This window comes from Sminthopsis crassicaudata, chromosome 5 (genome assembly GCF_048593235.1).
Source record: "Sminthopsis crassicaudata isolate SCR6 chromosome 5, ASM4859323v1, whole genome shotgun sequence".
Lineage (NCBI taxonomy): Eukaryota > Metazoa > Chordata > Mammalia > Dasyuromorphia > Dasyuridae > Sminthopsis > Sminthopsis crassicaudata.
The window spans coordinates 50,747,070-50,774,151 of NC_133621.1; the positions used below are offsets into that span (position 1 = coordinate 50,747,070).

The 27,082-nt window shown below is 36.7% G+C and overlaps 1 protein-coding gene across 1 annotated transcript in view; it reads right to left on the reverse strand.

Annotated features, from left to right (window-relative positions):
- Positions 1–27,082, reverse strand: part of FAM171A1 (family with sequence similarity 171 member A1) — a 172,955-nt gene that overhangs the window by 58,577 nt on the left and 87,296 nt on the right. Inside the window, exons 2-3 of the mRNA XM_074266670.1 lie at positions 20,657–20,884; positions 10,023–10,115 (exon numbers count right to left, since the gene is read on the reverse strand). Of these exons, the coding sequence (XP_074122771.1) occupies positions 10,023–10,115; positions 20,657–20,884 (321 nt within the window). The remainder of the gene's footprint in view (positions 1–10,022; positions 10,116–20,656; positions 20,885–27,082) is intronic.

Below are 27,082 nucleotides of genomic sequence, written 5' to 3' on the forward strand. Positions count from 1 at the left end.
AGCAACTACTATTTATTAGACTCTGTGCTAAGCACTTTACAATTATTTTACTTGATCCTCAAAACAACTCCCTATTTTATTGCTAAGAAAATTAAGGCAGAAAGCAGTCAAGTGAAGATAGTATCTACGGCCAAATTTGAACTCAGGTCTTTCTGAATCCTTTGGGATTTTTGTTTCCTCTGGGCACTGTGCTAACCTAGGGCATAGTTAGAGAAATCAATACTTACATCTAATATGTAGGAAATATAATATGTAGAAGAATACTTTGTATGTAGATTTTATATATACATACTATATACAAATTGTGTATCTCTAAAATCTCAGTGTAGATTTTTAGGCTATTAAAATGCATAAATACTTTTGGGACACCTTGTATAACTATAAATGACATATCAAATTAAGAGATCCAGGAATTAGGCATGTGATTCCACTGGAATAGGAAAGTTCTTCTAGCAAAAGCAGGTCCTCATCTTTTATGCAATTTATAGCCTGTGGGGGATCGGCAAACACTGGTCCAAGGGCCAAACCTTGCCTAAAATAGTTTTTGCATTTGTATTAAATAAATATTAAATGTCAAATAATTTGAATTTAATTGTATTTTAAAAGTCTTAGCTTCCCATACAAAAATAGGCTCAGATCACAGTTTATAGAACCCAGTCTACAGCAGAGGAATCCAACTCGGGTACAGGGCACGGTGTGGCCCACAACACTTTCGAGGGTGGGGGGGTCATACCAGATTAAAATGTGATTTCAGATTTTACTATACTGGTATCTTACACACACACATACATATACATACACACATACATATATATTATATACATATACACACATACACTTATAAAGGTAGTTTTCTAAGTCAATAAACAGCAGGCAGAGATCTTTATGTACTTTTCAGTGGTTCTATATTGCTTAGAAAACCACAAATTAACATTACCCAATTGCATTTTAACTGGATTTCAGCCCCAATCAGGGGTTTTACTGGCTACCTGTATAATCTGACTCCTCCAGAGAATATAGGGAAGTACCTTTCTCAGTAGCTGTCAGAAGCCACCGGTTTTCCTGGATTCAGGGCCAGTTCTTTGACTACTCTGCCAAGCTACCTCTCTAAAGTTATATTATACAACCCATACGGGTCATTTTTGGAGGAGGGGATCACAAGCACCAAATTCTAGGGGGGATCAGAAGCCACCTCAGGCAGAAGGTGGATACTTAACTTTGGTGTCCAAGAAGTTGACCCTGGTGAGTAAAGAATGAAGGGGGTCCAGCCCTTGTGATTGGGAGGGTTGACCAGGACTAACTAATTCAATTGTGTCATTGCCAAAAGTGCCTTTGGATACTCTCCATTCTTTGTCCATAGGGAGCATTACAACCTTGTCTGGCCCTGATCCATTTGTAACACTTGAAGAGGGCCAGAAGTTCCTGGATTTTTTAAACTTTGGATGTTAATTAGGCTGTCTTATGTTTGAAACTTGGTTCATATCACACAGTCCCAGTTTCTCAGCTGCTCCAGTCATGCTGAATCAACAACGTGAGGAGGTTGGCTAGCGAAGCGGAAGAAGGCACGGAGGAAAAGAAGAAAAGTCTCGAATGGGGAAATGATCAAGAAAAAAAGCAGACTGTGTGATGGAAAAGGGAGGGTGAATTAATGGGAGAGGCTGGGAAAGGGAATTGCTGAGATTTTTATTTTTTTTTTTTTAATCTCTAGGATTCCTAGAGATTATGTAATCTCTAATCTAGGTGTCTCACATTTTAGAAGGTGAAATCAAGGAGAGTCAAAAGATAGAGGGATTTACTATTTAGTGGCAGACTACAGCCAGACCTTAAATCTCTTGATACTCATGTTGGATCGGGTGCTGGGACAGCAAACTGTAGATGAGACCTTCGCCAAGAGACAGTTAACAATCAATGTATAAGCATTAATCAGGCACTTACCCGTGGCAGACACCAGATCCTAAATTCTGGAATACAAAGAAAGGCAATACATACAAAGTCAGGATTTTTTTCCCCTTAATCTACAGCTACACTCCAATGTCTCTCATAAAGAATGAAAGAAGAATTTATAGGAATCAAAGATATGGCGCTTTTCTTATATTTCAGATTTCTTTGAATGTAAAATTTCATGTTTCTTTTTCTTAAGACAGAAAAACCAAAGTCAATTTCCTGCTTGCTGGTTTTCCCATCAAGTGATGATACTCAAACAATTTTATTATGTTTTCTGCTTAAGAGATGCAGTACCTGCGGCATAAAGAAATTAGCTTTATTAAATATAGAATCTGATGACTGTATGGGAGATTTTATCAATCAGTCTTCAGAGGGAGGAGAGGGAAACCCAGTAAAAATAATGGAATATTTCTGCACGTTCTGAAGATATTATTATATGACTACTCACCAGAAGTAAAGTGATGTAATGGACAGAATACTGAACCTAGGATCAGAAAGAGTAGAATTCAAACCCTGCCCCCAGATGATCACTAGCTAGGTGACTCTGGATAGGTCACTTAAATCTGCATCTTAGTTTGGTTATCTATAAAATAAGGGGTCTCTAGGGTTTCTTCATCTATAATTCTAAGATCCTCGACTTTGGGGGGATGGCCTATTTGTAGTTACAATTCACTTGAGTCAAACCAGCCCCTGGGCACGAGCCCTGTTAGACACACATGACAGACCTCTTCTGACCCAGTAAAAGGCAGTCGAACCAGGCTCTGCCTGGTGGTCTGGCAGGCTGCAAAGCCTTCCCTCCATTTCCCTGAAATTCAAAGCTGGTACACCAAATTGTGAATATACAGAATGCAATGTCCTGACCCACATAATTTGCAAGCTCCATTTGCTGTCTGAACAGATGGCAGATAGGTGAACCCACCCAGACTTTCAGCTCACCCTGAATATCACAATATGCACCCATGATAAAAGGAAGGCCACAATCCTTTATATTTTAGAGAAATTTATCTTAGTCCTCTGAGTTTTATTTGCTGAGGTTAAAGTTACTGGATTATTTTTATGGTTAAAAAAATATGACTGCATATAAAATAAGATTTTCCCCCAGCCTTGATAAATTTTGCTCAAAGTTTTCTCTTCTTTTCTCAAAAATTCTTTGCTAAGAGGAATAGTTTTTTGGGAGGGTAAGGAAAATAGAAACAGGAGGTGATCTACAAAAAAAAAATCAATAAAATGTATTGAAAAAAATTTTAAGGAGTTTGATAAAATCCAAAGTGGTTTAGCATCATTTATTAATGTAACTAATAGTCTCTTTCTGGCAGTCATACAGAATGATTTTTGATATTGGAAGATAGGTTTTCTTGCATACATCTGTATGACCTTCTTGAATTCTCTTTGTGAACTTCAGTTTTATACTTGGGAAAAATAAAAAGCTGCACTAGACTCCCCGAGGTAAATGCCATTTCCAAATCCTACGGTGAACTGCTGTTTCATTTCAATTCTTAAGTTAGGAAAGCTAATAATAATAGTTTAAAAAAAGTTTTTTAAATCAGCCAAAGAAGCCAGACCTGTTTGTGCTTACTACTCTGAGAGGTTCTAAGACAAATAGATTTTAATGAGTCAGCTCTGAGACCTCAGCAGTTTCCTAGCTCATCAATTCCTATGGTCTCAATGTTCATCTCTCAATGAAAGATTCTCCCAAATCTAAGTCTCCAGGCCCAGCCATTTTCTGAGTTCTATTCACTTATCACCTCATGCTGCCTAGACATTTCCACTTGGATGTTGTTGTCATCTGAAATCTAATATGCAGAAAAGTGAACTCTTCTTCCCTCTGAAAACTGGCTTGCCTCTTGACTCTGCTATTTCTGTCATTAGTAGCATCATTCTCCCAGTCAGCCAGGCTGGAAACCTGAGTCATCTTTTACTCCTTCCTGTTTGCCCATATCTGATCCATCATTAAGTCTTGGCGGCTCTTCCTCTGTGATATATCTTGCATCTGCCTGTTCGATTACATCCCCCCTTCCACTTCCTCAGCTCAGGCGCTCAGGCTCTCAGTCTCCCAAATGATTGATCTCCCTTGTCCCTTCAATCCATTCTGCACACAAAATTAATCTTCCTCAAATTCTGATCCCATGATGTCACTCCTCCTGCTCACAAATTCTCAGTGGCTCCTCAGTGACAGGACAGTGAACAAAATCCCCGGGATGCTATTATTCAACATTCTCTATAGTCTAACCCCAACCTGCTTTCCCAAACATAGTCAATTATCCTCTGATCTGAACTATGTTCCAGTCTGAAAGTGTCACATATATCAGTGGTATGGAATTCAAAGAGAAAGAGAACTCTACAAATCATATTTTGACTTAGAAAATCCAAATTAACATTATCTATGTTGTACTGTAGTTTAACTTATTTTGTTTAACAGTTTCCAGTTGTAATTTGAATGTATTTGAGCCTCTGGAGCTTGACACCTCTGATGGATGCACTTTCTTGTTCTTCTGCACCATCTACATTGCTTCATTTACCTGAAATGCCATCCTTTTTTCTGCTTATCCAAATCCTAGCCAGTTTTCAAGTTCCCAGTCAAGACTCTCTTTCTCCACAAAGGATTCTTTAGGAATAAAAGTGAAACAATACCTTAAAGTTGACCAAAGGGTCATTGGAAGGAAATTCAGAACTTATCTAGTTTAATCTTGTTTTACAGATGGGAAAGTTGAAGCCCAGGGAGGTTATCCAACTTGTAGCATGTCACATAACTCATTAAACAGCGGAGCAAGAATTTAAACCCAACACAGTGCTCCAAAATGCAGCATAATTTCCCCAGCACTGGAACACTTTATCACCAAGAACCTTTGCAAATACCATTTCATTTGCCTCTTCCCACCTTGTCTGCTCAATGCAGGGCCAAAGAATTAGAGGCATTTTCTCTCTCTTCTGTGACAGCCCCTCAAACATGGCCACAGCCATCACATCCCCGGGTCTTCTCTTCTGCAGGTGAAACATCCCCAATATCTTCCCTGGAAATCACGTCACTTCCACCTCCCAACATCACTCCTATTCATTCCTTTCTCTGGCCTCCCGGAGTCATCATCCACATTGAGGTCAGCATTGCCTCTTTCCTGAACTCTGACCTCTGCATCCATCCATCCTCCTGTCACCATTCACAAAGGCAGGACCACTGTATGAGTCCGACCTCACTGTGCTTCTCAAGGGCAGGGATTTCCTATTCCCTTGAGCATAAATTCCATTTCAAATCTTCCCTAATCTGGCTCCAGCCTCCCTTCCCAGGCTCCCTTCATATCACTTTTCCTCATGTGCTCTGGGATTTGGGCAAACAGGCTCACTTGCTGTCTTCTGTACAGGACATTTCCATTTCCCCACACCTGGGATGCTCTTCCTCCTTATTCCCATCTCTGAGAATCCCTGGCTCTCCTTCGAAGGCTCAGCTGAAGTGCTGCCTGCTACCAAAGCCTTTCTTGGTTCTTCCCCACCTGGAATTTCTTAATGCACACATAGCCACAAAATCATGTTTGTGTGTATGTACACACATATGTATGTGAATATGCATACTTGCCTGCATAGTATGTAAAGTGTATATACATATTCACACATAATCATGCATGCATATTGAGGTTTTTGTACAAATCTGCCTCACTTAAAATCCAATTCATGCATGTCATCACCCTGTGATGTCATTGATTATCTTCAAAAAACAAGAATATATAAATAGAAGCATATACCTAGAAATATATAAATGCTTATATATTTATATATATATACATCTGCATATTTGTATATACATGTACATCTGTATGTATGTATGTAGATGGTTCCCTGTCCCTCCTCTGTGTGTGTATATAATTTATTTATCTATGTACATATTGATTTCCCCCAGTGGAATACACAAGGACTGTTTTGTTTTAGATTTATGAAGTATGAGTTAAAATGTAGATATGATTAGTTCATGACTAGATATGAAGTGTACCTATCAAGAACAAAAAAAGGTATTTGTCTAGAAACTTTAAAGTTCTTTGGATTAAGTTTGTGATAGAAAAAGAAAAAGGAGGGAGACAATGACTGACCAAGCTAGGTCTCATGAAGTGTAATAACTATGGCGCTCTCCTGAGATTTCTGACACACAAAATCTACAAGAGATGTTTGCCGCTCAGCCCATGGCCTCAGGGAGCAAAGTGCAAATGCAAAAGTCCCAGTAAAAAGGGACATAAAGAAGCAGCCTGGCTCTTCCAGGTATTGGACACAGAGCAGGAGCTTCCTGACTGGAATGGGTCCAGCTCTGAGAAGGTGTGCCTTCCTCAAAAGAGACTGATTAATTAAAGAGGAGGCAGAGTCGCAGTGTATGTTAGAATGCTGCTCCTTTGAGGAAATCTGGGGACGGAGAGGGAAGCTCCTGTGAGGAAATCTAGAGACAGAGGGGGGAAGCACAGTGGAGGGTGTTTGGGCAAAGATAAACACAGACAAAGAGGAAGATGATGTTGTCATTAGAGGCCTGAAGGCACGAGATAGTAAGGATGGGGTAGACATGGAAGGGGCCTTCAAGTAGCCAGATGTCTGCAGGAGCCTGCTCTCTGCTGAAAGCACATTGGCTACAATTTTCCTGACTTGCTTTGTGCTTTAAAAGGTGAATGAAGTGATTCCTGAAAAAGATAGGAATGCTGCTGGAGTAACTGCATCATTTTATAATCTGAGGAAAGAAAAGTTAGGGATGACTTGACTAAATTTGGGAGAAGAGATTCTAAGAGTCAGAGAAAAAGAGAGAGGTCTCTGGCCTAAAAAAGCAGACCAAGAAGGGTAGGAGTTCTCAAGAGAAACAATTCAAAAGGGGTGAGGAGGAAAAGAATTGTTGAAAGAGAAAAAAAAGGGGAAGGGAGAAGGAGGGAGGGAGAGAGAGGGAGAAGGAAGGAGGAAGAAAGAGAGGGAAGAGAGGAAGACAGAGAAAGAGGAGGAGAAGGGAAAGAGACAGAAAGAGGGAAGGACAGGGAGAGTGAAAGAAAGAGACACACAGAGACAGATAGAGAGCCACAAAAAAATGGGGAGGAGAGAAAGACAAATAGACAGAGGGAAGGAGAGAGGGAGGAAAAAGAAGGAGAGATAAAAAGAGAGAGTGAGAGCAAGAGAGGATGAATAAGCAACTCACTCCTTGGCTGAAACTAGAAAGATATACACAGGATGGAAGCAAGTGTTGATAAATGAATACAAAAGCACTATCCTGTGAGGACAATGTAATAAGTGTAATAATTTTCAGAATGAACTAAGGAAAATTGGGAAACTACAGACCATTACTATGCTATTATTGTTTTCTCTAAATATACTGGAGAAAAGAGGAATATCACAGAAGGGGTGGGGCTGCTGTCTGAGGCGAATGTGATCCTTATAAGCAAAGTCAGAGAGAAGTCAATGTTACCCAACTTTTTCTTTCCTTCCATTTTCTGTGCCAAGGACAGCGATCAAGGTGATGCAGTGGCTAGAGAGTAAGGTCAGGAATCAGGAAGATCTGAGTTCAAATTTGGTCTCAGGTACTTCCTAACTGTGTGATCCTGGGCAAGTCACTTAATTCTGTTTGCTTCAGTTTCCTCATCTGTAAAATGAGAATAATAATAGCATCTACCTCTCAGGGTTGATGTGGGGATTGAATGAAATAATAATTATAAAGCACATGCCTGGCACATATAAGTGCTATATAAATGTTAGTAATTACTATAATAATTATTATCTTTGTGCTGGGAATGGTTCATTGAGAATTGATACCCAAGATAAACAAGGATAAATATGTCTATTTATATCTGTATATGTGTGTGTGTGTGTATCCACATACATATCTATCTACATACTTTAAAGGATACAGGTTTTTGTATACATTATTCTATTTTTAAAATTTCGTACTATTTTATTTTTTCCAATTACATATATTTTTCAACATTCTTCTTTTTATAGATTTTAGTTCCAATTTTTTCTCCTTCCTTTCCCAAGACGCAAATAATTTGATATAAGTTACACAAGTACAATCATTTTAAATATCATATTTCTGTATTAGTCATGTTGTGAAAGAAAAATCAGAACAAAAGGGAAAAACCATGAGCAAGAAAAAGCAAACTTCCTCCCAAAAGGTGAAAATAGTATGCTTTGATCTACATTTAGACTCCATAGTTCTTTCTCTGGATGGGAATGGAATTTTCTATCCCAAGTCTATTGGATTTGTCTTGGATCAATGTATTGCTAAGAAGAGATAAGTGTGTCATAGCTGATCAACACATAATCTTGATTAAACAAGGCCAGATTAAGGGAGCATCCATCTGTGCTTAATGAGTTCATATTAACAAGCCCAGATAACAATAATAGTAATAGGTAGAATTTATGTAGCACTTTAAGGTTTGAAAAGTGATTTACAAATATTTATCTTTTATTCTCCACAACATCCTGGGAGGAGGGTACCATTATTATCACCATTTTATAGAAGAGGCAAACAGGATTAAGTGACTTGCCCAAAGTCACATAGCTAGTAACTGTCTAAGGCTAAATTAGAACTAGGTCCTCTTGACTCCAGGTGTAGCACTCTCTCTCTCCACTGAGCCACCAGCTGCCTAGAGATACTATCTCTTTGTATGAATAAAAACTAGCAGCGACAGGGCATTTTATATTATTATATCCATCCCTCTATCCATGTTTTAAAGTACACTAGGTTAAGAACTCCTGTTCTAGTGATAGAACCAGGGGCAATGGGGTGGAAGTTGTGAAATAAGAAATTTAGGAAACATAACTAAAGTTCTGTCACAGTAGAACAAGCTGCCACAGAGAAAAACAGATTCTCTTTCATCGGAGTTCTCCCAGGCAACCTTGGATGGCTCTTGATCACTTGTTGTAAAGGGTTAAGTAGGGGCCAGACTGGATGGCCTCTGAGGTCCCTTACAGCTCTGCGACTCTGTCATTCTGTGACAAAAGATTTATGTAGAAGTGACCATGACACATGCAAGGGGCCCAGTGCCACATCCAGATGTTTTCTATATAAAAACAACAGAAATCACATCTAAAATAACAACATCAGCTAACATGACATAAAACAGAATGTTTCTTAACTGAAAATTAGGAATCAGAAAGTATGATTCTCAGTTTACATGCTACACATAAAAGAAAATTCTCTCTTCAGATCAGAGGTATTCTTTACCCAGAGACACGCTTTCTTCTCCCACCTTTGGTGAGGATTTCCTGTCACAGCCAAGGACAAGGCAGTGAAGCTCTTTGTTTAGTTTCCATATGTGTATAATAAAGAATGAAAAAGGGTAAGTTAAATATTTGCAGGCACTATTGTTTAGTCAAAAGGGTTTTTTGAAATGATTGGAAATGGTATTTATTTACTGAAGGCTGAGAGAAGAATGCTGCTAGTCAGTCACTCAACATTTATAAAGTCCCCACTATGTGCCAGATACTGGCTAAGTACAAGAGATGCAAAGAAAAGCAATAAAACCATTCTTGCCCTTAAAGAGTCCACAATTTAACAGGGAGAAAAACGTGCAAACAATTGTGTGTGTGTGTGTTTTTTTAAGTTTATCTTTCGATATGTATATGACAAACCATTCTATTATTTATACCCAGAAAACCTCCATAGAGGAGTCACTAAAAGTCAGGTATAACTGAAATGACTGGACAATAACAAAAACAAGATAAGCCGGACTTAATTAACAGAGGAAAAGATACTAACTGACATAAGTAATAATAAGAGCTCTCAGACTAATGAGAGGATCTTTCACACTGAGATATTCTTTAAGCAGGCAGGCCAGTCAGCAGAGATTCCCCAGGCGCTAGAAAAACTACCTGGGTCTAAAAAAATCCATTCAAGGCCAATTAATATCAACAATTTAACTATTCTTTCTCCCTCCTGATGCTTTTTTTGCCAGTAGATACTATATGTCTTGGACACTTGCAAGGCTGAAGTAAATGAGTCTGCAAGTTGCTATTTGTAAAGTAAAATTTTTAAATATTAGTAATAAAGCTATACTCTATAATTGTCCTTGGTTTTTTTTTTTTTTTTTTAACAAAAAAAGTAGAGATGCCACATATACTAAATGTACCTTGAAATCCTGAGACTATCTGGACGACATCTTCATAAACCATTAGAGTAGCCGATCGTTCAGGGAGCAGGCCGAGGCTTAGAGAAGAAAACACTGAGGAAGGAAAAAAACGGGGTTGTGAGTTTTAGCATCTAAATTAAACCACAACAGTAATTATAGAAATATGTATAGAATTACTGCACATGTTTAACATATATTAGTTTACTTGCTATGTAAGGGAGGGGATGGGGAGAAGGGGAAGATATTTCAAACACAAGGTTTTGCAAGAATCACTGTTGAAAAATTATCCATGCATATGTTTTGAAAATAAAAAGCTTTAATTAGAATTGAGTAAAAATAAATTAAATCACATATCAATCAGTCAATTAACCATTATTAAATGCCTACTATGTGCTAGGAACTGGGAATACAAAGATAAAAAATGAAATAATCTAGACATTCAAGGGGCTTACAGGAAGATCAGTCAATAAACATTTTTTGAGCACCTACACAGTGTGCCAATATGATGAGTGCTGAAGATAGAGAGGAAGGTAAAAGAGAGTCCCTGTTCTCAAGGAACTTACTGAATAATGGCAGAAAATTTTTAATTCTATTCTGATTTGGAAATAGCAAATGCCTATGAAAATTCCAGGGAGAGTATCATAAGAAATGAATGTGTTGGCCAGAATTTAAGAAAGATGAAGTCCAAGCAAGCTGACTGTGCGCTCCCAGAGGCCAGAGCAGAGGTATGCAAAGTCATTAGTCACATGTAGATGAAACCTTCAGGAAACTTCTTTTTCATCTTTACTAATAGAGTGCTTGTATTAGTTTTTGGAGAGAAGATTCACCCTCTCTCCTAGTTCAAATCTGTCCTCACTCACAAGTTGTGTATCTCCTGCAAATCCTTTATCCTTGCTTGCCTCTGTTTCCTTAACTGTAAAATGAAATGGAGAAGGAAATGACAAACTACTCTAATATCTCTGCCAAGAGAACCCTAAATGAGGTCACAGAGTTTGAAATAACTGAGTAACAACATCGCTATTTTTCCTCCCAACAAAGAACATTTCATCTTTTTTTTTTTTTTAAAGCAATTGGGATTAAGTGACTTGCCCAAAGTCACACAACTCATAAATGCTAAATGTCTGAGATAATATTTGGACTCTAGTGCTCCATCTTGTTGCCCCAAAACATTTCAAACAACTTTTTAAAACAAGGTCTGCCTGCCTGAAATTTATTTAGTTGTATTCTATGGACTCTCTTGAGATTCTGCCTTGATCATTTTCTTTATAGCTGAGTTCTGCCCTTGTATAAAATGGCATCTCTCTCTCTTTTTAAAAAAAGCCACACAAGGACAATTATACAGTATAGCTTCAATTACTAATATTTTTAAGTTTTACTTTAAAAGCACACATATATGTGGCTAGAGATATATCAGTTATGGTATATAGTTACAAATACATGCTTTTTTTGGCAGGGAGGATGAACTTGCAAATTACCTGGAATAAGAAACTCCCACTGTGAAAACTCCCTCTATGTAAACATAATGGAAAGTTGTTTGTAGTTAACAGTCTTAGGGAACTAAGAGGTAAAGTAACTTGCTCACTAGACCCCCCTAGAATGTGTCAGGAAAAGTCCCTGAAATCTGCTCTGATTTTAAGCCTAGGTCTATATAATGATCCACAAACCATCAAATCACTCTAAGACTACACAGAGTGTATGGTGGAAAGAACGCTGTTAACCCAGGAGGCAGCACATCTAGGCTCAAGCTGCCCCTAAGCAGGAGTGCCTCAGTCAGCTTAAATGACTTCCTCTCTCCCCCAGCTGATCTGTCAAAAAAGGAGGGTTATACTCAATAACCTGTTCTCTACTGTTCCTTTTGGTTTTTAGCAATGCTCATTATCAAACCAAAATAAAAACACATCTTTGACTCGTCCAGCCCAGAGATGGCCAATTAATTAAGACTGACAAAAATAATACGGACTCATAAAGGAATAAAGGATCCTCGAAAATGGCAGAGATACTTTTTGAATGAAACAACTTCAGAATTGACTAAAAAAAAAAAAACTAAACAAAAAGAAGAAAGTCTGTCTTTGAAGATAGACTCCAGACCAGAGTTTTCAAAGTTCAGATTACACTATCTGGGACAGTCGGCCTAAAAAGTGATCTCACTAAGCCGGCTCCTGTCTCTGGTGAAGATAAAGCTTTTTATGATGCCTCCCTTTATTTCTTCCACTCCCAGGAAGGAAAAACTCTCTGCGCTGGTGTTTGCTTGCTAAGTAAGGGGTGAGGAGAGAAATCCAGCTCAAAAAGTACTTGCTAAGAATGTCTTGTTTTGTGTATATATTGGAAAGAGCTCTTCTTAAATTATTAACACAAAAACATGCTCTTTTGGGAAGGATACAGGGAACTCGGAAACAGGAAAGCTGTTGTTTTTGTGTGGAATTTGTGTAACAGGCAATTATTAAGTGCTTACTGTGTGCCAGGCACTGTGCTAATTTCAACCAATCCATTTCAGCACCAGCAGCTCTTGTTCATATTCCAAACAAAGGGCTGACTATTGTGAAGGAGCAAGCTGGAAAAAATGTAATGTGACTATTTTCTGATTCAGTGAGGAGAAAGGAGATTAGGGAAATAGTTTCCTTTTTCTTCCGGCATTTGTGAGGGCTGTATCCAAAGGGAATGCAAAGCAAGCAGCCTGGGGTACTGTCCTCCAACCAGGGGCTCAGGCAGGACAGAAATCACCTTTGAACTTCCCTTGGGGAATGCTTCCATAGTTATTTCTTGGCTTAAAAAAACAAAGGGCTGAGATTTTATTCTCGAGACAAAATCCAATTTAGTGACTGAGAATAAAACCAAATTCGTGCAGGCCAGGGCTAAAGGGACCATGTCTCTAAGCATCTGGCAGCTCCCAAATAACAGATGTCCTTTATATAGAAGCGCCCTGGGAGCTCCCTGATCCCTTCAACTGCAAGCTTCACTCCTGCTTTTCTTGGATCTTTCAGACCCTGGCTTTCGCCTTGGTCACCATATTGCCTGTTGCCATCACCCTTCCCTGAACCCTGGTTCTCTTCTGTTCTGTAGAAGCCGCAGCGGTGGGATGAGCTGATGGGAAGGAATAAAGGTAGCCTGTCCCTCTGCCCTCACCCTAGACTTTGTTCCTCATTCTACTCTGGCCAAGGGAAAGAGAAGAAAGTAGGAAAAGAACCAGGAGGAGGAAAAACCTAGAGCAGATCCTCAATACTGCTCACGGGTCCCCCTCCAGAGTTCTCAGAGTTCATTCTTGCCCCATGGCCTTTAACATGCACTCAATCAGAAAGCATTTCTGAAGGGCCTGCCACATGGCAGGCACTGGGTAGACACAAGACAAAAATCTAACAGCTGTTCTTTATTGGAATTTATCAGTGCATAAATCAATAAAAAATTCTGTGCCAGACATCATGCAAGGTGTTAGGCACATGGAGACAAAAAATAAAGCTCTCTCTGCTCTCCAGGACCTATGTTATGGGAAAAGGCATATATAAGTGTGTGTGTATATATATCAGACAGATATAGGAGAAATAAAAAATAAATAGAGGCTAGTTAGATATAAGGTGGGCATCTAGGTGGCTCAGTGAATTTTACACCAGGCTTGGAGTCAGGAAGACCTGAGTTCAAATCTGGCTTCAGGTACTTACTAGCTGTGTAACCCTGAGCTAGTTATTTACTTTGCCTCAGTTTCCTCATCTGTAAAATGAGCTAGAGAGGAAAATGACAAGCTTTTTCAATATGTTTGCTAAGAAAACCCCAAGGGGTCATGAAGAGTAGGACACAATTGAACAACAAAAACAATAATAAAATACAAGATATTTCTTCTTATCTTGTTACTACTGATAATACCCATAAACCATTTAACCATCATTCCATTAAGAGTCTTTGTCCTTGCTCTTAATTAATTAACAAACATTTAGTGAGCATTTAGGATGTGCCAGGTACTGTGTTAAGAAGTACAGAAAGACAAATATGAAACAATTCCCAACCTTCAGGAATGTGTATTAATGAGGAAGACAACCTTGCAGTGTGATATAGCAAAGACAGTGTGAAACTTGGAGTTGGTGAATAGAGTGCTGGGTCTGGAATTAGGAAGACCTGAGTTCAAATTCAGCTTTAGATACTTATCATCTGTGTAACCTATTTATCTCAGTTAATTCATCTGGAGAAAATGAAATACCACTCCATTATATTTGCCAAAAAAAAAAAAATCCCAAATGGGGTCACGAAGAATCAGATATGAATGAAATGACTGAAGGACATCAAAGAATAAATTAGAAATCATAAAGTAAATAAATCGTAAATAAATTAGAAATAGTAAAGCAAAGACATGAGCACTAAGGTGGGATTTTCACTAGGACTTGTAGGAAGCAAGGGAAGGCAGGAGATGGTGATGAGGAGGGAGAGAATTCCAGGCCAAGGGGACAGCCTTTAAAAATGCACAGAGTTGAGAGGGAGCAATCACAAGCAGGCCGTTGCCCCTAGATCACAAAGTCTGTGGGGATAAGGAGATTATAAGAAGACTGGAAAGATCCGAGGGGATGAGCTTATGAGGGCTTTGGATTTCAAACTCTCTTTGGTTTTATATTTAATCCTGGAGGTGATGGGGAGCCATGGAGTTTATTGAATGCAGATGTTTATGACTTAATCAAATCTGTACTTTAGGAAGATTAGTTTGACAGCTGAAAGTAGGATGGATTGTGATGGAAAAACTGTTCAACAGGTGATAATTCGTACAGGTGTAAACTGACAAGGTCCTGTATCAGATGACAGCAGCATCAGAGGGGAGAAGGTAGCACATATGCAGAGAAGTGTCAAAGACAAAATTGACAAGACTTCCCAGGAGACTGGATGTGACAGGGTAAAAGAAAATGAGAAGTTAGAGGGATGATATTTAGGTTGCAAGACTTGAGTGATTGGGAGGAGAGGGGTGATTTCAACAGTAATAAGAAAATTCAGAAAAGAGGGGGAAGCTTTTTGGAGAAAGACAGGTGCTGTTTTGGACCTGCTGAATTTAAAATGCTTGCAAGGACACTCAGTGTGAGATGTCCAATATGACTTGATGAGTCTGGAGATGAGCAAAAAGCTAAGGGCTGGAAGAGCAGATCTAAGAATCATCAGCATAGAGATGAGAATTCAATCAGTGAAAACCAATGACATCTCCCAAAAAAGTCAAACAGAAGTAAGAGGTGTAGAGAAAGCTTTGAGGGATACTCACTGTTAGTAGCTAACAAAGTAAACTAAGAAAGAGTGGTCAGAAAGGGAGGACACAGGGCAGAGAACTGTCACCAAAACCTAGAGAGAAGAGTGTGTGAGTATAATAAGCAGTAATTAACAGAGCCAGGGAGTGCACAGAGGCCAAGAAGGATGGTTCAATGGATTTGGAAAAGATCAATGGATTTGGCAAATAAAAGATCGTTGGTAACTTTGGAGAGAATAGTTTCAGTGGAAGGATAAAGATGGAGCCCAGACTGTAGAGACAAGGAAATGCAAGGAAATGGAGGTACCAATTAGAGACAGCATTTTCATGGAGATTAGCCATGGAAGGGAGGAAAGATATAGGACATAGCTAGAGGAAAAGAACTGGAGACATTGATTGAAGAGAATCTTCCCAAGGAGTTTAATCATGAAAAAAAAAGAGCTACTGGGGATGATGGATTAAGTAGGAGCTTATTTTTAGGATGAAGGAGGCACAAATGTGTTTGCAGGCAGTACAAAAGCAACCAGTGGATCAGGAGACAGTGAGGACAAGTGAGAGAGCTGGGTGATAGAGAGGCACTCTGCTGGTAAAGACAGGCTAGAATCAATAGGAAAAAAGATGGGAGATTCAATAAGAGAGGCATTTCAAGCATTTCTACAAAAAAGAGAGAAATGATAGATGGTATGCTGTGAAAGGAACCCAGGCAGTGGAAATATAAAAAAGTAAGCAAATATAGCAATGTTTTACTCACAAGTAATAAAGTTAATTACCCCAGATAAAAATGGAAAATTAAATCCAGAAAGAGAAAGATACATATGGGGTTAAAAATAATGATTACAACAAATCACAATAAAACAAAAGACCAAAAGAGGGACCACTGACAAATATAGAACTTAAATAAAAGTGATAGTGAAAGTCTAGATAGTGGTTAGAATATTACAGAAGTCTTTTTGCAGGAATTGGATGCAGCTCTCCGCTGTACTGCCCATGGTTGAAGCTGTATCACAGTCTTGGGTTGCAGTTCCAAGGTGAGAAGGAGCACTGGCACACCAGAGCCTGGAGCCACAGGAGAACAGGGACCTTGATCATAGTTATAAGTTAGAAAGAAGTGCTTGTGGCCACTCACAGGCCAGAGCACAGGCCTGAAAAGAAGTACCACCCTCTCCTTAGATCATATCCTCTTGGAAGAACTGAAAACTTGCAGACCCTCAGAACTAGAATAATAGCAAGAAGGGTCTGAAGCTTGGTAAAGCACCCTTTCCGCCCAGGGAGCAGAGCCTTACTTTAACATAGTTAAATGTCAAGAAATAGGCTGGGGAAATGTATAAATAGGGAAAAAAAGGAAAATCAGAAGAAGGAAACAAAAGTCAAGATCACTATATATAAAGACTCAGAGAAAAAATATAAATTAGTCTCAGGCCCAAAAAGAATTCCTAGAACAGCTCAAAAATGATTTTAAGAATCAAATAAGAGAGACAGACGAAACACTGAGAAGTGAAATTACAATTTTGCAAGAAAGTAATGAAAAAAAGTTAATAACTTGATAAAGGAGGCATAAGAAAAATACTGAAGAAAACAACATCTCAAAAAACCTTATAATAAGTCAAATGGAAAAAGATATAGAAAAATTTACTCAAGAGAATGCCTTAAAAAGCAGAATTGGTCAAATGGAAAAAAAATGTGAAAAAAATTACTGAGGAAAAGAACTCCTTAAAAGTAGAAATGGCCAAATATTAAAGGAGGTACAAAAGCTCAATGAAGAAAATAATTCCTTAAAAATCAGAATTGGACACATGGAAGTTATTGACTCCATGAGATACATATATATATAAATATTTTTAAAATATATTAAATATACAAAATATATTAAAAATATAAATATATAATATATATAATATATATTTATACATAAATATAAAAATATAATATATAAATATATAAAATATATTTTAAAATTATAAAAATATATAAATATAAATATATTTAAAAAATCAAAAGAATGAAAAACTGGAAGAAAATGTGAAATATCTCTTTGGAAAAACAACTGACCTGGAAAATGGATCAACAAGTGACTTTAAGAATTTTTATGAACTACTGTACTACTGGAAAGGCAATATATTTTTTAAAAGCTTAGAGATCATATTTCAAGAAATGATTTAAGAAAATTACATTGATACCCTACTACCAGATGGTAAAATAGAAACTGAAAGAAATACAAATTACCTACTGAGGTTCCAAAATAAAAATTCTCAGGAATATTATAGCAAAATTCCAGAGCTCCCAGATCAAGGAGAAAATACTGCAAATAGCCAGAAAGAAATAATTCAAATACTGTGAAGCTACAATCAGGACAACATAAGACTGAGCAGTTTTTACAGCAGAGGATCAAAGGGCTTGCAATATGATATTCAGAAGGCAAAGAAGCTAGGGTTACAACAAAGAATCACCTACCCAGAAAAACTGAGTATAATTCTTCAGGGAAAAAAAATGAACCTACAATGATAGAGGACTTTCAAGCCTTTCTGATGAAAGGAACAGAGCTGAATAGAAAATCTGATTTTCAAATACAAGACTCAAGAAAAATATTAAAAGCTAAACACGAAAGAGAAGTCAATATAGGATTCCAACTATTTACATTCTTACAGGAGAAGATCATCCTTGTAACTCCTAAGAATTTTATCATTATTAAGGCAGTTAGAAGTATAAGCAGGTAGAAGGTATGGGTATGAGTTGGATATGAGGGGATGATATCTAAAAATAAAATTAAGGAGTAAGAAAGAGGGATGAATGCACTGGGAGAAAGGGGAAGGAATAAGTAGAATGGGATAAAGTTATCAAAAAAGGGGCAGGAAAGAACTTTTACAGTGGGGGGAGGGAAATAGGGGGACAGAGCACTTAAACCTTGCTCTCATTGGAACTGGCTCGAAGAGATTATAACAAACACCTTCAGATGGGTATAGAATTCTATTTTACCAAATAGGAAAATTAGGAGGGGAAGGGAATAAAAGAAGGGAGTTTGCTAATAAAAAGGAAGACAAATTGGGGGAAGTCAGAAGCATAACATTTTTCAGGATTGACAGGGTAAAATAGGAGAGAGAGTCAGGAGTATAAACAAGGGTGGGGGAAATAGAATGGAAGAAAATACACAATAATCATAACTACTACACAGAGAATTAAGTCAAATATGTAAAAGAGCCATTTTCCAATCAATAAATTGTCAAAGGATATGAAGAGGAAGTTTTCAGATAAAGTAATCAACTTTATCTATATTCATATGAAAAAGTGTTCTACAGTATTGCTGATTAGAGAAATGCAAGTTAAAACAATTCTGAGGTATCACTCAATATCTAGTAGATTGGCTAATATGAGAGAAAAAGAAAATGACATATGTCAGAGGGGATATGGGAAAACTGAGCTACTAATGCATTGCTGGTAAAGTTGTGAACTGATTCAACTATTCTGGAAAGCAATTTGGAGTTATAAAGCCCAAAGAGTTATAAAATCATGAATTCCCTTTGACCAAATAATACCACTACTAGGTCTTCATTCCAAAAAGAGAAAAACCAAAAAGGAAAAGGACTTATAAGCACACAAGTCTTTATAGCAGTTTTTTTAGTGGTAACAAAGCTTTGGAAATGAGGGGATGCCCATCAATTGGGAAACAACTGAACAAGTTGATTATATGATATATGATGATATATGATTGTGAGGAAATACTATTCCAGTATAAGAAGTGACAAGCAGAATACTCTCAAAAGAAAAAGAACTTAGAAAGACTTAAAAGAACTTATGCAAAATGAAGTGAGTGGAACCAGGAAAACAACGTATACAGTAACAGCAATACTGTACAATGATCAAATAGGAAAGATTTATCTATTTTCAGCAATACAATGATCTAAGACAGTTCCAAAATGCTATCCATTTCAGAGAAAGAGCTGAAGGAGTATAAATACAGACCAAAATATACTTAAAAAAAACTGTTTTACCTTTTTTTCCTCTTTTTTTTGTTCTGTGTTTTCTTTTACAATATACTAATATGGAAATATGTTTTGCATAACTATATAACCTGTATCAAATTCCCTGCCTTCTCAATGTGATAAAGGAAAGGAAGGAGTAAGGAAAAGAATTTGAAACTCAAAATTAAAAAAAAATGTTAAAAAATGTTTTTACATGTGATTAGAAAAAATAGGGATTGCATAGAGTGGAGATAGAGATTATTTTGTGCAAGTAATTGTGAGGAGGCCAGTGTCACTTGATTGTGGATTACATGGAGGGAATAAAAAGGAAGAGGGTTGAATAAGAAGATATGTATGATATACCCTAAACAAGTCAATGGTAAATAGTAAATGGGAAATAAGTTTTACAATCTCTCAGTAAGGAGAGGGACCTTGAAAGAACAGATAAGGAAAGAAAGGAAAGGAAAGAAAGGAAAGATTCTAGATTCAATGAGGGTAAAAGGTTCTATTTAATAACATTCTCATGGAGAGACATGAGAGAGATAATATAGTGGCAGATGGAGATCTCAGATTGAGTATTATCTGCTGGGATTTGGTCCTCTTAAAATGTTGTTTTTCAAGGAATAGCATCTTGTCACAGAAAAGGGGGATTAGAGCTTTTAGAAACAACTGACTTTTACAAGTTTGGAAGAGCAAAAAAAACCCAGAAAGGAGTTTTCATGGCACATGGGAAAAAGAAATCATCAGAGAAGGGGCATAGAATAGTAATTCTAAACATCTTTCCTTACCAACAAAATGATAATCTTTATTTCTGTATTATAAAACAACAATTAAAATAAGAATAAATGCTTACTAAATGAACAGTTACCTAGGTGCAGAAGTTGACATGAATAAGAACAAGAACAGAATATTTATATAGTATGTTAAGGTATGCAAAAAAACTTTGGATGAAGAAATGTAGTCCAAATGCAGTCTTGAGTTAAATGATGATGGATACCTGGCAGATTTGATTATCAATCTATAATTTTTTTTCCTTCTGAAGGCACACAGTATCTACAGATTTAACAGTGAAGGCAACAATCCATAATTTCATTATTTTTTAGATTTTCCTTTCTTCTTAATTTAACAGATGATCTTTGAGAATTGTCAAAAACTTAATTACTCTATGGTTAAAGTAAACCAAGCTGGAATGGTTCTTAGACAATGGACAGACTTAGTAACTTCTTTCTGAACCATTTCCAGCTTGTTAGGACCTTCCAAAGTTTGGGGTTCTACTGGTAGGACCAACACAACCCAATGTCACCACCACACAATGATTAAACTAAAACCAGAAGAGGACTTTGACGGAGAACAGAGCATTAAGCCCTGGTAAATATAAATTGATAAAGGTTGGTTGATGAGAAGTTAACTTCTTATTGAATTCAAATGCAATACCTTAAACATTATATAGAGCAAAGTGAAACTTAACTTACCAGGTAAGCGTATGGGTTTCCATGGTGCAGAATTTGGTACATATGCAGGCTTACTGGCCGTGACAATCAGCTGACTGCCCAACTGATACTGAAACTTGATAAAAGCTGTGCCATCCGCTCCTGATGTTCCAGACGCGATAGAGACCTGGTTGGTAAATATCTCGATGAAGGCTTCGTTGACTGGCTGATGGGTGCTGGCGTCGCTGATGTGGACCTTCAGTGTCACTTCTGTAGGAGAAAACATATGTGTTATTACTCCTGAGGAAACTTCTATGGTGATTATGACACAGTGCATGATGTTGAAAATAACATCGAAAGAAAGTTTTGCAACCAGTCTAGGAAATGTAAGCTAGCAAATCTCTTCCTTCTGAAACTTCCCCTTCCTCTGCCAATTTCTCTCCTCTGCCAATTTTCTTCCCACAAGTCAACAAGGTCTTTCCATGGTCTCTATTATTGTCAGAAATCATCACCCTTTCCACTCCCACCAAAAGCAGTGATCGCTTTAAGAATGTCTACACTACACACCATCTGCTGTACTTCCCAGCAGGGTCTCCAATATATTGCCAATAGGGAAAACTTGGCCAGGAACATTAGCCAAAATACATTCTGCTACAGAAAGGTCCAGAGTGGCTGTTAAGATTTTAAACTACTTTCTTCAATGGCCTTGCTAAAGGGAATGTAAAGTATCTAGGATCCTTGTTTTAATGACATTGAAAACCACACTGAATAACAATTAAACTATGTTTTCATATTTTATGAAATAAAATTTCATAATTTTATTATGAAATAATAAATCTCAGATTTCTTAAAATAATTAAGGATTTATAGAAATAGTACTCATGATTGGTACCTCCAAAAAAAATTAAAATGCCATTGTTACCCAAATAAACTTATAGATAGTACAACCCCAAATTATCAAGAACTCATTTTAGAGAGCTAGACAAAATAAAAACAAAATTCATTTGGAGGAATGAAAGATCTAAAATCTCAAGAGAAAGAATGAAAAAGAATAGAAATGAAACCTCAGACCTCAGAGTATATTGTAAAGTAAAACTACTTGGGACTGGCTAAAAAATAGAAAGGCAACACAATAGAAGAGACTAGGTTAAAAAAAAAAAAGAATCAGAAACATACGAACAAAATTAGTCAATGCTTAATAAACAAGAAAATATATATTACTTGGAAATGAATTCTTTATTGGAAAAGAACTGCTTGAAGAAAAGAATAGATTTTTAAAAATTAATTTTATAATTATAATCTTTTGACAGTACATATGCTTGAATAATTTTTTTTACAAGATTATCCCTTGTATTCAAATTTCCAAATTTCCCCTCTCTTCCTCTATTCCCTCCCCTAGATGATAGGCAATCCCATATATATTAACTGTGTTATAGTATAACCTAGATACATTATATGTGTGTAAATCCAATTTTCTTGTTGCACGTTAAGTATTGGATTCCGAAGGTATAAGTATCCTGGGTAGAAAGACAGTAGTGCTAACAGTTTACATTCAATTTCCAGTGTTCCTTCTCTGGGTGTAGCTGTTAAAGAATAGATTCTTGCCATATACCACAATAATGCCTGAAATATATATATGTATATATATATATATGAATACTGCGCTATGGCTTGAATGTTGGCCAAAAGAAAATTATAAGAGAACTAGCTCAGTTACCTATAGGGGAAGAATTCTTAAACAAACAAGAGAAAAAGTTGATCATAAAAGATAGAATAAGTATGTCAAATTACATGAAATTTAAAATCTTTTACATCAACAAAAATCAATTAGAGAAGCTGTCAACTGGATGGGAAAATCTTAGAATCAAATATATTCAAAATGGTAACAAGAACATATGACCAAGAACCACTTTCTAGTGGATAAGTGATCAAAAGATATGAAAAAACAAATGAAAGGAAAAAAGCATTTATTAAGTGACTCCTATGTGCCAGATTATACTAAGTGCTTTATAAATATTTCATTTGATCCTCACAATAACCCTGTGAATTATTCCCATTTTTACACTTGAGGAAACTGAGGCAGAGACTTGCCCAGGATGATAAAGCTAAGTGACTGATGCAGGATTTCAATTCAGGTCTTTCTAGTTCTGGGCCCAGTGCTCTAGTCACTATTTCAACTAGCTGCTTCTAATGAATAAAGGGTTCTTAAAATAAGAATTGTTAACTAGTAACAATCCTGTGGGCAGCTAGATAGCACAAGTTCCCAAGAAATGAAAATGGGCTCACACTTATTTAACATTTTAAAGTAAGTAAAAGAGTGCCTTTCTCACCTCATAACAATCTTGGAAGAAAGCAGGAAGGAAAAAATATTTCTGAAGTAATAATTTTTATTTTGCAGATGAGTAAATGGTGGCTCAGAGACTTTCAAGGATTCGCCCACGATCACAGAGCTAGTAAATGTAAAGACAAACTCTAGCCCAGGTTCTGATTCTAAAAACAATTATTTTACTTCTTAAACTACCCTGCTAGTAGTAGGTGATGAGAATTGTGACCAAATACTTATAATACTAAATGATTATAACTGAGGTGCATGACACAGCAGATTAAATTTGGAGCCAAGAAGACAATATTCCAATCTTTCCTCAGACACTCCCTATATGATTTTGGGCACGTCATTTAACCTCTCTCAGTTTTAGTTTATTCATTTGTAAAATAATGCTTCCTAAGATCTCTTTCAGGCCTAAATATAGATCCTATGGTAAAGTTAGACAATGTACAAAGGACAGATCAAACAGCCTGAGAAAAAGGAGGAAGTACAGAAGTGTAATGAAGCCACATCCATACAAGAAAACACAAGTTCTGAGAGTCACCTCATTTTTCCTCCCATTAAGTCAGTTCCCCTTGATGGTGAGCCTCCATCAGTCCTGGAGGGTTCACCTGACACCATCCACTCTCACCCTCCACCCCCTTCTACCACAGGCAGTAAGTACATGGTTCCAATCTCTGATTGCCAAAGCTATTTGACGTCTTTGAGATGTAGAAGTCACACTACAGGAGACTTCAGAGAGGGTTTAAAAGGGATATAGTCGGGCTGTTTCTATTAATTACATAGAAATTATGATTTACATAGACAATATATGAATTACATAGACAATCTATGTTGAGGGTGAAACAATCCTAGGAGCATGGAAGGGAATGTTTAGATCAGGGCTTAAACTTTTCCCATTGCTGACACCTTTTTTGCCCACGAAATTTTTACATGGTCCTGAGGACATGGTAAAAGAGGTATACAAATCAAACATTTACTGATAAATCAAAATTTTATGACTGCCACATTAGTTTATGAGAACCCATATGGGGTTGTGAACCACAGTTCAAAAAGTTTTAGATAATGTATCATGTATCCAAATGAATGGAACAGGAGAATCAAAGGTGATAGGGGTACACAAAAGAAAGCAATCAAGAAGATAAAAGTAACTAAGTTACCCATATATTTATTTCTTCATCTTTGTAAAATCTTATGAAATGATCTACATTTAATAACTACTATTTATATAGTTCTTTAATGTTCATAAAGCAATCACCACAATCTTATTTGTTTGGCACTTCTTAGCAACCTGTAAAGTGGGTGATGTTATCATGCTCATTTTACAGATGAGGCAAACTCAGGCTGACAGAGGTTAAAGGTCTTGCTCAAAGTCACATTTAGAAAACTCTGAGGCAGGATTAGATAGAATTAATTTTTCAGACTCCAAGGCTGATCTTGAAAACACTCTTAAAAATATGAGGTGAAATAGTAAGTGGCAGAAGTAGAACAGGAAATCATGGGATTTAGAGTCATAAGACTAGAGATAGAGCATTAATGTTAGGAAAAGCATGGGATGGAGAGTCATGTGACTACAGACTAGGAGCTAGAATAAACCTTGGAGATCATTTGGTCTCTTTGTTGTTTAGGCATTTTTTCAGCACGTCCAACTCTTTGTGACCCTATTTGGGGTTTTTTTGACAGAGTGACTAGAGTGGTTTGCCATCCCCTTCTTCAGAACCCATTTTACAGATGAGGAAAACTGAAGCAAACAGGGTTAAGTGATGTTCCCAGAGGTCATACACTAGGAAGTGTCCAAGGTCAAATCTGAATGCAAGAAGATGAGAGTTCTTGAATCCAAATCCAGAACTCTATGCATTATGATGCCCTGTAGTGAATGACTCAAGGTGACAGAGAAATTAAATGATAGGACTGGGATTTGAACTCTGTGTAACCCCAAGATTAGGACTTTTCACTGTTTAGTATATGGTAGGTATTTAATAAATGCTTATTTCCTATTCCCTCCCCCTTTTCTTTCACCTCTCAATTTTCTCATCTATAATGCATGAGAGGGTTAGAATAGGTAATTAAGTTCTTTCTTGTTCTAAATATCACATCTTAGGAGACTTTCTTAAATGAATTCCTACAGCAAATCATACCTTTAGAATTAGAAAATTAACCAAAAATTATAGTAAGTACTGTATACCAAAGATTACAATATGTTGATTACAAGAAAACATTGGTTTTCCTCTAATATGGAGTCTTTCATACATAAGTTAAAGTCATACCTGATTCCTTGATAAATGTAACCACAGAGAAACCTATTAAACAACTGTTTGAATATTTTATGTTTTAAGGGAAGAAGAAAACAAGAAAATATATGCTTACCCAAGCTACTAACTCTCAAGGAGAATGCCCAGTTCAGGGTCAAAATGCAAGAGAAATTTCCCGTAGATAGTAAGATTATTCTTCTTCATAGAATATGTTATGTTGATAACATTAAGCCTTAGAACATCAAAGGATCTCATTCATGAGGTCCATGATTATACAAAAGAGACTAGCAACTTTCCATATAGGAAAAACTAAATACCTATTGCATTGGCTATGAAAAGTAGCTGGATGCCCAGTCCATCAAATAAAGTACATTCATTCATAAATCATGAATAGACTCTTAAGTTGGACAATGAACCTAGCCTAAAATTGAAGAGGAAAAAGAAAGCAGATTAGATTATGTGTGAAAAATTGCATCAAACTTCAAATGGTTCCAAACTAGTCCACAATACAAAGTTATGTCTTTAACTCAAATGTTTTTTCTGGGGATGTTATATGGTTAGGAATCTTGATCTATGGAATGTCAAAGTTGTAGGTGACTTCAAGGAAATCAATGCCTCATGGGTGAAAAGAGACTGTAATCTATTTCTACAGATGACTTCTGTGTAAGTGGAATAAGAGATCTATCATCCAGAAAATGTATGATTAGAAATGGAAGTGAGTCATTCCTGTAGGAAGAATGACAGATGACAGATGGACAGCTCAAAACCTGTTCTAGCAGCTACAAAACATAAATACATAAAGAAAGGCCCTACTGTGTTCAATAGATAATCCATGATGACTTGATGGAAAAAGATGCACAAGAATTGCACAGAACAGCTTGGAAGAATTGCAATCCATTGCAATTAAAAGATTAAAGAAATGATCATCAATTTTAGAAAGGAATTTATAAATCACCTAATCCAAAGCTGTCCAAGATTACTAAGAGAGTAGGTAGTGGAATTGAGATTAAGACATGTCTTTTGGCACTAAATCAAATATTTTCCCACTGTACTGCATTGTCTCATTATGGAAATGCCTACATCAAAAGGACCATGGATCCACTGGAATAAAATGATGAATCTCAATAACTATCTCACATCCTTAAATGGATCATGTTGCATCTTGTAACATACATTACTTTCTAATGAGACTGCTACATTTCTCTATCTCTCCTTACTTAGATAGTCATGCATATGAAAACATAGTAATTTAAAATAGAAAACAAAATGATGCTGAAAACTAAAAGTGAACAATAATTAGGAAAGCAAAAGATGAAAGAAATAAGTGCAACAAAAACCAAGGATTTGACATGAACAAAGTAAGCTCTATTAATTTATTTCAACAATCTCAATATCACCATATTACAGACAAGAAGATAAATTTCATATACATCTATATATTATAAAGCAATCGCCCCTTCTCCTGGAAGACATGTAAATTAACTCAGCTTTTATAACTGTAGTAGACATAGCATAGGTGAGTTTTATGGGGCAAGTGGGTGGGTGGCTTTTTATAAGAGTTCCCTGATGATTTATGAAATTTTATGGTAATGTAACATTTACTAATACTTAGTATTACAACTTTTCTGCTATCATATCACTGGCTGAGAAATAGTTGCTACAGAGGCTGGGATTTGGAAAGAGCTATTGGGTTTGTGAATTAGCAATGGAAAGAATGAGTTCTTTTGTGTTCAATGTCCTAGATTCGGTACTTGAATGCCTTCTCAGATATTAAATGAATCCTAAGAAGTGGACCAATCAACGTTTATTTCATGCTTTTAAGTCATTAGTAGAGCTCAAGGAGAAAAATTCCAGTCTTGCCCACTTAGCCAAATCTGTATTAAAAAAATC